Source organism: Lathamus discolor, chromosome 10 (assembly GCF_037157495.1).
Source record: "Lathamus discolor isolate bLatDis1 chromosome 10, bLatDis1.hap1, whole genome shotgun sequence".
Taxonomy (NCBI): Eukaryota; Metazoa; Chordata; class Aves; order Psittaciformes; family Psittacidae; genus Lathamus; species Lathamus discolor.
In genome coordinates this window covers 21,073,131-21,084,259 of record NC_088893.1, presented here as the reverse complement: position 1 = coordinate 21,084,259, position 11,129 = coordinate 21,073,131, and the positions used below count along the sequence as shown (strand labels likewise).

The 11,129-nt window shown below is 47.2% G+C and overlaps 1 protein-coding gene across 1 annotated transcript; it reads left to right on the top strand.

The window, feature by feature from the left end:
* Nucleotides 1-782: 782 nt before the first annotated feature.
* On the top strand, nucleotides 783-10,875 carry GFRA3 (GDNF family receptor alpha 3). The gene is made up of 8 exons (XM_065690864.1): nucleotides 783-948; nucleotides 3,431-3,706; nucleotides 4,361-4,453; nucleotides 4,883-5,228; nucleotides 5,307-5,416; nucleotides 6,177-6,311; nucleotides 7,285-7,415; nucleotides 7,718-10,875. The coding sequence occupies exons 1-8, from the start codon at nucleotides 906-908 to the stop codon at nucleotides 7,850-7,852; spliced, it is 1,269 nt and encodes a 422-aa protein (XP_065546936.1). The 5' UTR covers nucleotides 783-905; the 3' UTR covers nucleotides 7,853-10,875.
* Nucleotides 10,876-11,129: the final 254 nt, after the last annotated feature.

The window sequence follows — 11,129 nt, the reverse complement described above, 5'->3', positions numbered from 1 at the left end:
CTCAAGCATGAAGTAAGAGCTCCCAGTGTTTGGGGGCAACTTGGCAACATTCAGAAGAATTCTCTCAGCAGCTCCCTGCAGGAAGCAGAAGAACTAATCTTGCTCAAACCCCAAGAAGAGGAGGGCACCACTGAACTGGACTGTAAATGCTTACAGTGTTTGCACAGTTATTACCCTTTCTCCTGGGCTTCTCAAGCAGATGGCGTAGGTCTCTACGTGTGCAGTCGACCTACAAAAGGTTTCTCTCGTTTTCATATACTAATGTTTGATGTGCACCTGTTGGACTGCTACTTACTCTTCTGTTGGTTAATCTGACTGTAGGATATAAACTAAAGAGAAGGATCTGTTCAAAAAGCACGGCTGCTGAATGCTAGGCAGGCCCTTAGAGATGCCATCCTCAGCCACGACAGAGCCAGCACGGGTAAGATGCTGAAGTAAGACCCCCCACAACAAAGCCCGCTCACCCCTCCCGCGGACCAAAGCGGCACTCCGCGGGGGATGTGCTACCCAGCGCAACCCAGCCCTGACCCAGCGCGGGACGGGCCGCGAGCGCACGCGAACCGAGCAGCCCCTTCCCCGGCCCCGCCAGCAGCTCCCGTCGGAAACGCGCCCGCAGCTGCCCCGCAGGAGGCGCCTCCCGCGCCCGGCAGCGCAGCCCCCGCCGCGGCTCCGAGCGCAGCCGCGGCCTCTGCTGGGGCCGGACCCCCGCGGCAGGGCCCGGGGGCGGGCCGGGCTGCGGGGCGGGGCTCGCCGACCGCTCCTCGACGGGGCGGGCCGGTCGGTGCCGCGCCGCGCCGTGCCTGGCCGCGCGGGGCAGAGCGCGGAGGGCTGAGGCGGGGCTGCACGCAGCATGTGAGCTGCGGCCCCAGCGCTCTGAGAGCCCGACCGCCGGCGCGGGCTCCAGCATGGGGTTCGCCCTGCTTCTGGGGCTGCTCCTCTCCCGAGCAGGTAACAGCGCCCGGAGCGTGGGGCGGCGGACGGGGCGGGCTTGGGAGGGCGGCGGGGCAGGGCGGCATGTCCCTCGTCCCGCTCCCCGCGCGGGGAGAGGGGGACCCGCGCCACAGTCCCGAGGGACCGTCCGCATCCCCCGCCCGCCGGGAAAGCGGCAGAGGGGTCCCGGGCCGGTGTCCCCCGCTGCTGGGCGGACGCGCAGCGCGTCCCGCGGTCGCGGCTCTCGGCCGCTGTCCCAGCCTTGCTTCCCGGCCACCGGCTGCGACGGCGGGCGAACGCATTGCTGCCCCGGGGGAAGAATCGCCTTCCCGCCGGGAGGGGCTCGCTGCTACGTGTGACCCAGAACGCGAGCGGCGTCCGCATCGGCGAGCGGAGCCGAGGGACGTGCCGGGGAGGGGCGGCTCATCTCTGGGGCTCGGCTCTGTGCTGGGGAGAGGGGCAGCGGGAACTGACCCCCTGGCGGCAGGACAGGCACCCGCCCAGGGCCGGCTCTGCCTGCACCCCTCACACGGGCTCCGTCGAGGGCCTTTTTTAACCGCCCACCCTCCTGATCCCCTCCTAGGTGCTGCAGGCCGGTAGTATTCTGAGGTGAGGCTCGGTCTGCAAAGACCAGAGAGAGGAACTCCTGCAGAGACGCAGCAGTTGCTCTACTCTGCCGTCTGTTACTGCCAAGTCATAAGAGCCAAGGACAGAAATGGTTCCTCTCTCCAGTTCATCTCCTTTGCAGTCTCCATGGCTGATGTGACTAGAAACGCAGAAATTACGGAACTGCTCTGAACCATTCCTAGACTGGCTATGAGAGTCAGTGCTTTACTCCCAGAAAAAGCTGCAGCTGCTGAGTATCACAATGACTGCTCTAAAAACGGGCCACGGCACTGAGACCTCGGCAACACCTGCAGCCACATGAGTACAACAGATGTCCCTCAGTTTTCCATGTGTCAGTCCTAATGCTTCCTTGATAGGTTTCCCTTCTATAATCATCCTCTCCCAATAGCGTGGTGCACCAAGAGCATGAAATTAATACACATATATATAAATGTCAGGACATGGAGTGAAAAGGGAGAATAAAGGGATACAGTATTATCTACCCATTTTTTCTAAGGTATAAGTAATCATAATCTGTGAAGTTATTATTACCTTTAAGTTGTGTTAGGGCTTAAAATAATGCATAGCTATTAGATGATGTCTGTAGAAGAGTTTTGAATTTCTCTCTGATAAGAGATTTGCTTTTCGGGGAGCTTACAAAGTCACAGTCTCTGTGCAACAGCCAGATGAAAAACAACATACAGCAAAAGTTGCTAGAAAAGCAGACATTTGTACAAGTGAGACAGAGACACCTAGGGAGTGTCTGCAGGAGTAGGTTTGGGAAGCAGACTAGCACACAATTGTGCTGTTTATGGCTTACAGCAAATGAACTGATGAAGCCAGCAAAAGTGAAGGAAGTGAGAGAATAAGTTAGATGGTGAACGTGGTATACCAGGTACAGAGGCACACTAAGATTTTGTTCTAATCTGTAGTGAAGGCAGACTGAAATAGTACTACTGCACCTACTGACCAAGAGAGTGGCAGGTAATATTGTGTACCCAAAGAACATTAAAGGTAGATGTAAGGCTCAGCACAGTCCTTTCTTAAAGCCAGCCAAACAGTATTGTCATGCAGGGAAAGGAAGTGTGTGTATGTGCATGTCTATATATAATCAATGCCTGTGCTATGCAAATATACATACACACAGATAGATAGAGTTCACAGTCAACCAAGAGATGAAAGACAGCAGACCAAGCCTGCATCCCAGCATTTTTTACAGGGATTTCAGGGACTGGGTCCTGTGTACTTGAATTGATTGCACATCAGCACTGATATATGAAGCTACTTGCATCTTATGTCAAGTATTTACTCTAGTATGCAAAAAATACACATTCTTATTCCTAAATTTCCAAGCTCAGTAAAGCAGTTGTTTTTACACCCTACAAATGGCTTTCTCAGTACATATCTTAACGACCAGTATATACTTTAGCAAGCGCAGCAGCACTGACTCACAGCACGCAGCATGGTGTCACTATGTGTTTATTGCACTGCGGTTTTCATTACCCATAGATAATAGATAGAAGAGCTTCTTCAGAGCAGGCCTCATCAACCCCAAGGTTTCCATGGGGACTTACTACTCCATAAAACACAGCCATCCCTGATCATGGCCAAGTTGAAAGAGTTAAGGGTGATAAAAAAATGTTTGATTAAACAAAATTATTTCTGCAACTTTTCTTTAACCTTTTGTTCCCTCTTTCGTACATTAATATTCATCCTTCTGTTTCTAAATGGAGACAGCTTTTGTTCCCTACTACTCCATATGAGAGACCCCAACCAGTTCTTCCTCTTGAGAGGAGTCCTCATTGAATAAAGGATGCCTACAGAACAGTGACAAGGTGCTTGTGTGCCATCCATCATGATTGTGATCCTAACAATCTTTTCCCTACTTGACCAGGAGACCTCCTGGCTCTGCCAAGGACTGACTGCATAGCAGCAGAACAACTGTGCCTCTTGGACTCTACCTGCAATGGCACCTACAGGATCCTGGAAAACTGTGCCCTGGCTAAGACTCGCTTCCTTCCACTGGATCATGACAGCAGGGTCCAATGTCTGAATGCAGAGCTAGACCTTGGGAACAGCTCTTTGCTGCACTGCAAGTGTCACCGGCGCATGAAGAGAGAGGAGCACTGCTTGCGTGTTTTCTGGACCATTCATTCCAGCATGACAGATGGTGAGATGAAATAATAGGAATTTATAAGGTACTAGTGAAGCTCCCCCCTGCCCCCCATCTGGAAACAACTGCAAAAAGTGACTTCCCAACTGTGCAGCTCATTTTGGAGCCACACCTCCCAGGGAAGAGAGTTCGCTACTGCTCTGTTTGATAAGCAGAGAAAACTGATCTGGGCTGGGCCTTCAAATACACCAAGGACCCCAAGAGACAAAGATAGCTACTCTGAGGCAGCTAGATTTGGTGCTGTGAGGGGAGAGTGCTATGAAAATCACCTCAAAACGTGAGTCTGTCATCACTGAAAACAACACTTTGTTATTACGCACACTAACGGCATCCATGAGCCCGCTGCTTCTCTCCAGCTTCAGTGGGATGCTTCTTGGCCTCTCACTACTACTGAGGCTGAAAAGGCCCAAATGACAACACAGACCAAATTCCAGCCAGAGGAAATAATGATGACAAAATATAACACTGTTTTTACATGGCTTCTCCAGCAGAACCATTCTTGGCATTTAGCTTTGAGCAAAACAGAGCATCTCTGAACTCCAGCCTGAGAAAACAGCCAGGCGCAAATAAGAAAAAAATTGAGGGAAAAAAAAAGAAAGAAAAAAAAAACCCCATGTTTCCACTGCATAAAATATCTTGTATCTTGCCCAGGTTATTTCAATTTGGAGACCTCTCCCTATGAGAATCCAGCAAATGAAGAACACTGGAAGACAGACTATAATAAACTGGCAGCTCTGTTATCAGGTAAGGACTGTAGAAGTTATGTGATATAATGCTGTAATTTCTTATCTTTTCAGGGGCTGGAAATTATTAAGAACAATTTGGGGTAATGGCCTCTTTAATCAGATGAATGCCTGCTCTGGATACTTGCCTAAATTCGTCCCCCATAACAAGTGTAAATATAGCCACAGATCAAGGTCCATGAAACATGGAATAACTCACAATGATGCACTCACTGAAAAAAACACCCTAACATGAACCAACAAAAAATATGATTTTGTAACTAGTACAACTGCAGCATCACACTGCAGGCAGACAGCAGGACTAATGTGCTTTGTTCTTTTTGATATTCCCAATCTGACCATCAAGTAAGGGCTACTCCTATTTCCACACAGAATCTCTTCTGGAAATTCTTCTTCCTTCATTGTTTCTGGATTTCTTCTGGTTTTCTAGGCTCACAATTAGCAAGAGATGCAACAAATCCATGCGTAAAAGCAACTCACGTCTGTAATCTGAGCAAGAAGTGTGTTCGTCTGCGCACAGAATATGCTTCTATCTGCACCAAAGGAGCAGGAAGTGAGGACGTCTGTGACCGTCGAAAATGCCACAGAGGGCTGAGGAATTTCTTCGAGAAAGTCCCTGAGGATTTCACCAGAAGGATCCTATTCTGTCCATGTCAAGATGAGCTTTGTGGAGAGCGACGGCGGAAAACTATTGTTCCAAATTGCTCCTTCCAGTATAGCACCAAACCCAATTGCCTCTGGCTTCTGGACTCCTGCTTAGAAGACCATATCTGCAAGTAGGTCCAGCAGCAGCGGACACTAGCCAAGAGAAGAGAACAGAATAAACACTGACAGTCTCATTTTCTTTCCTACAGATCCCGACTGGCTGACTTCCAACAAAATTGTCAACCTGCAGACACATTTCCAGATGGTTGCTCTCACCACAGCCATGCTGCATGCCTACAGGCTTACATGGGGATGATTGGTAAGTGATAGCCACAGGAACACACAGGGTGGGTGCCTGTAGGACAAAAACTTGCAGGCACACTGATGCTGCTTAGTATACCAGTGAATAATTGATGCTGGTGCTCCCTCTTGCTTCTGAGGTAAATGCAGCCCAAAAAGAGCTATCTTCTCAGAGCCAGACAGAACATGGCACTACCAGCTGTTAGGAGGAAGGTCATCTTTGGTTCTAGGCATTCACTGCCAACCTGATAATACTTTTACAGAGTGTCTCAAAAGAGGAAAAGTAAAGAGCAGCAGCATCTCAGGAGCTTTAAACTATACCTTCTGGTCTTTGCTGGTTTTGTGCCAAATGAACTCTGGCTGAATAGCACCCCACAACCATGCAGCATTTCTGTGGCAAAGGCATTTGGCCTCACAGTGTTGCCAGCTACACATGAAACGAGCACCTTTTGCTGCCATATGCCAGTTCTGCAGCCGAGTCCCTGCAGCTTTGCATCCTCTGATGCTTGCACCAGCTTCAGCTATCAGCACACCTCACCATCAGATTGCCTGAGCCAGGGGTAGCAATCTCCACACTTAATCACAGCCCAGGAGACTACATGTAGGTTGACCAGGCCTGGGTCACCTCACAGGGGCTCCCTGGCATCTCCTGAGTAGTGTGTATCACAGTGGAAGGCTTCTGCCTTCAGGGCAGCATTCCCTTTATTACAGTGGGATTCATGATTCTTCTTTCATCTGGTAAGTAAATCCTCATTCTGGTTTCTGGCACTTTGGGACAGGCACACCCATGACACCCAACTATGTCAGCAACTCCAGTGCGGAGGTATCCCTGTGGTGCACATGTGAGAGCAGCGGCAATGAGAAGGAGAAGTGTGACCAGATACTTGGCATGTTTGAGAACAACAAATGCCTTGGTAAGCATCAATCATATCCCAGAATGAGAGAGACAGCTCAGCACAGGGAAATTCAAATCCTGTTGATTTTAAGATCCTATGTTGTATTGTTCTTGGGTACAGTTCTGTCTTCTTCTGCAGTGTCTCCATGATCCCTTATCCAACCTATGGGACCAGCCTGGATCTCCTCTCAGAAGTGCTTCTGTATCTTTTGGCGACCCTTCTGTTTGTCTCAAACACCATGAAGCTATTTCCAAACAGCATTCAAATGATGGGGTTGCAAAAAATAAAAAAAAAAAAAAAAAAAAAAAATCACAAGGGGAGGTCAGACGTGCTGTATCCATAGGTTGCTGAGTAACCACATCAGTGCACCAGGATTCTGTGGTTTGGCTTCCTCTCCTTCCCCTTCCTTGGCCCTCACTTGGTCAAGATAAGTAGCTCTTGACACAGCCCCTGTTACTAGATTCATCAGCACAACAGTTACAAAAGTCCTGTTACATTCAACTATGTACTCCTAAGTCTGTTATCTCCCTAGCATTTTAGCAACAGACTGTAATAAAAGTTAAATATTTTATGTTTGTAAAAGCTCCCAAAGGATATCAGAGAAACCAGCATCATTACATAAATGATTAATATTTAAATCTACCTCCTGTTGTATAGAAAAGCCTTACACCCAGCACTATAGACACACCTACAACCTAAATATCCCATCTGAGTTACTACATACATGTGCCTTACCAAACAGACACTCGGGAAAGTCCCAGAGGGACCCAAAGGTCCGTAAGTACAGTGCACATTGGCTTGGCAGTCTGCTCAACCTCACAAGTAAGCCCACAAACTAGCAGGCCCTTCACTAAACAGAGAATATGTATTTTCTGAACTGAAGCCACAGAGCTTGTCTGGAAGCTAACAGCTTCCCTAGACTTCTGCTCACTAGACTCCAAGATGTGCAGAGAAAAGCACAGTAAGACTCTTGCTTTACTTCTGTTTGCAGAAAATGCGATTTGGTCTCAAATGCACCTGAAACAGACAGCTCTAGAAAGACAGGAAGACTTCTTTTATTCATCTTCCCTAAGCTTCCAAGGAGACAGTGCCAGCACATCTCTTGCTTCAGAAATGTCCCAGGTATGCATTGCTTTGTTGCCTTCACAAAGCAGCGAGTCAAGTAGCCTTGAGACAGTAGCTGAGAAGCTTTGCATATGGAAAGGTGTGATTCTGGACACCAAAGTGAAGAATGCCACATGCATACAGAACCCTTGGACCTTGAGCTATTCCCCCCACAGACTAGTAGAAGCAGGAGGCCGTGCTGCCTGGCTACAGGAGTTTCCTATGGTCTCTCATCAGTGCTCAGAACTGGAAGCTCTGCAGCCAAACATTTGAGCATAAATGTGTCTAACTCGAATTCATTCCTCCTTTTCATTTCCCAGGTGGCTGAAGGGAAGACACAGCGAGACATCTTCAAACACAGCAGTATGCCTATGGCCTCCTCAGTATATTCTGGAGCTGCTGTTTCTTGGCCATCCCTGGCTCTGTTCCTGCCCCTGTGGCTGAGCCCCCATTAACTTGGCAGAAATGGCATCTTACCTTCCCATATTACTAATTTTATTTCATATCCAGGCACCTCCCACTATGGATTTACCTTTGGAAAACAGAAAGCTTACAGAAAAGAGGACTGGAACAGCCTTAACCCAGAATGGCAGTCACTGAAAACTTCCCCACCTTGCACCCCACTTTCCCCCACCAGTTTGTATTGAACTCTGCAGATCTGGTGCCCACCATTGCTTCTGCCATGTTAGCATTTTGAGTAACAGTCAGGCTATGACTGTTAAGTCATGAGGTCTGAGTTCTGACAGAAGGTCTGCAGCACTAGATTCTGACTGCAGGAACGGACCCAACACCATGCACCCTACTGCTCCATGTTCTGGAGCTCTTCCTCAAGCATACAATTATAGACTGGTTTGGGTGGGAAGGGGCCTTAAAGCTCATCCAGTTCCAACCCCCTGCCATGGGTAGGGACACCTTCCACTAGAGCAAGTTTCTCCAAGCCCCGTCCAGCCTGGCCTTGAACACTACCAGGGATAGGGCAGCCACAGCTTCTCTGGACACCCTGTGCCAGCGTCTCAGCACCCTCATAGTGAAAAGTTTTTTCCTTATATCTAATCTAAACCTACCCTGTTTCAGGTTAAAAGAGTGCAGTACAGTGTCCCTGTCTCTACAGGCCTTGCTAAATAGTCTCTCTTATGATCCTCCTTTATATATATCAAAAGGTCCCAGTAAGGTCTCCCCAGAGCCTTCTCTCTCCAAGTCAAACCATGCCAGCTATCTCAGCCTTTCTTGGCAGGATAGGTGCTCCAGCCCTCATAATTTGTGTGGCTCTGCTCTAAACCTTCTTAAACAGGTCCATGTCCTGTCACTTGGCCTTGCTGAAATTCAGGAGGTTCACATGGGCCCACTCCTCAAGCCTGTCAAGGCATGGAGTACAGCATATCATCCTAAAGGCCAGAAGTCCATGCTCCAGGGTGGGTAGCAAATAAAGCTCAATAAACATACTCACAAAGTCTCTGGTAAACACCAGTCCTGGATTATGTTCAGTTCCCTTTTCAAATTCCTTTCAAGTATGAAAAATACCATCCCAGATCAAGGACACTACAGTTTTATATTCTTGCTCCTTTGTGGCTTGCTCCTTGAAACATGTATATTTTATATATATACGTATTATACATACATATACATACATATATATAATCACAGCTAGCAACAGACTTGGATTTTGTGGGTTAGAATGGATTTCTGTGCTCAGCCCCAGTAAATTTAGTCTTATCTAGCAAAGGATGACCTTGCCTGGCCTCAGGAGAAACCTTAGTAACACTTAGACAATGCATATAGCTCACTGACCACAAAATCCCTGGGATATTCAAGCTGCGAAAATCTCTGGGAGCCATAACTACCTTGTACGCCTCCAAATATTCCAGTTACCACTGTCCCCTGCCACACTGCCTGCCCAATCTCTGCCAAACTCTATTTCATGACCTGTTTATTCCGAGTGTAAATGTGTGCACTGTGTAACTGCTGTTATTTTGTACTGCATTTGCCTGTTAAAATGTGGTGTTAAGTGAATATTGATTTCTGAGCATAGGTTAATAGTCCACAATCAATCGTGTTCAAGAGGTGCCTCATCAGCCAGCCTAGGCTTTCAGGATAGCAGAAACTCATCTCAAAGCAGCTCCTCCATGCACACTTGCTTGTTCTATGAGATAAAACAGATCTGAACAGTATTACCCACAGCCAGACAATATTACTATCTTGAATATATTCAGAACATGGGTGTGTTTATTTTTACCCTGTGGTTTATCTGTTGCAGGGAAGCATCAGCTAGATAATATGCTGTGGCTTCCAGTCACTGTCAGACAGCTTCTTATTACAGAATCTCATGTTGTCTCATGTCTACTGCAGTATGGCTGTTTGGATCAAGACAGCACTGTGTCCATGTGTTTGCTAGCAGTCTTTAATGGGAAGAGTCCACATTGCCATGTTCTAGTATCTACGTTAGACCATCCTCCATATGGCTGGACTAGAAACAAGTCACGATTGTTGACTAGAGTAATAATGTCTGTCATCTCCAGAATTCAGTGGAGAGTTACAGGGAAGAAAAAAATGTTCTTTGCAATACCCATATCAGTGAGGGTATTTGTTAGAATACTTGAATAGACTTCCCTGAGCCATCTGACCACACACACAGTGTACTGCATTCCTCTTCCACTTATCTGCACTGTGATCTTTCCTCTTGCCCCACGTCTGTGTTCTAAGACAGGCTGATACGGAAAAAGGTAGCAGCACTTTGGTGTTCATATTCAGGACACAGTGCAACTTTAAACCCTTACCCCTAAATTACTGATTGCAGTTGCAGCCTCCTGTCATGTCCTGGATTACACAGGAAAATGCTTGACACTCAGACAAATCCCACTATACACTGAAAGGAAAGCAAAACGTGTCAATCTGTGGTTTTCTCCAGATGTCCTATGTTCCCTTCGCATGTACATGTGTACCTCTATACACACAGCTGCCTCTCAGGCTTGTTCATCAGTAACTGCAAACAAAATTTGCCTCTGAATATTCACACGTACTCACGTTGCTATAAGTATAAACCCATTTTCACTTAGACTTTTGTAACAGCTGTGCTCCAAATATCAGTTATTCAACTACACAGCATACTTGCATGCACAAGTATAACTACTGCTAGAAATGTCAGCCAGTATCAGTTCAGTTCTCTTAGCACTGCCGATGTTCAAAGACTGCCAGTTTCCTAAACCTTTCAGAACAGTTCTTACTAAATATATTACATGGGAATTTACAAACCCTCCTCAGCTTCTAGTCCCCAGAAACTGAAATACAACATCCTGTGAGTACCTTGCCCCAAACACAAAAAATAATTTAATAAAAATTCTCTATCCTGACAGACTTAACTTTGAGCTCTCAGCAAGCACGTAAAAGGAGGGAACCTTCTCATTGTTGTAAGGTAGATTATTTATAAAAGTGTGAAACAATGCCAAATCTGAATAATAAATTTTATCCTGCAACTCTAGAAGTCTCCTGCTTCCTCTGCGTTTGATAGAAGCTACGTTCCTTGTCTCCACTGCTGGAGGCATTATGGGAAAGAAATTTAAAGAACAGAGTTAGACAGAATCCCTTACAAAACAATCTTAACTTTTACAGACATCACTCACTGACACATACTTCAGATGTGGCTTCTATAACTGACATAGCTTTAGATCCCTTAACATGGTCTAATGCAGCATTCACAACAGGCATTCATACCATCCTCCAGCAGGGAGCTCAGTC

Coding starts and splice junctions, on each gene's coding strand:
- GFRA3 (XM_065690864.1), top strand. CDS start 906: ATGGGGTTCGCCCTGCTTCTGGGGCTGCTCCTCTCCCGAGCAG. Junction 949..3,430: donor GCTGCTCCTCTCCCGAGCAG/GTAACAGCGCCC, acceptor CTACTTGACCAG/GAGACCTCCTGGCTCTGCCA. Junction 7,416..7,717: donor TTGCTTCAGAAATGTCCCAG/GTATGCATTGCT, acceptor TTCATTTCCCAG/GTGGCTGAAGGGAAGACACA.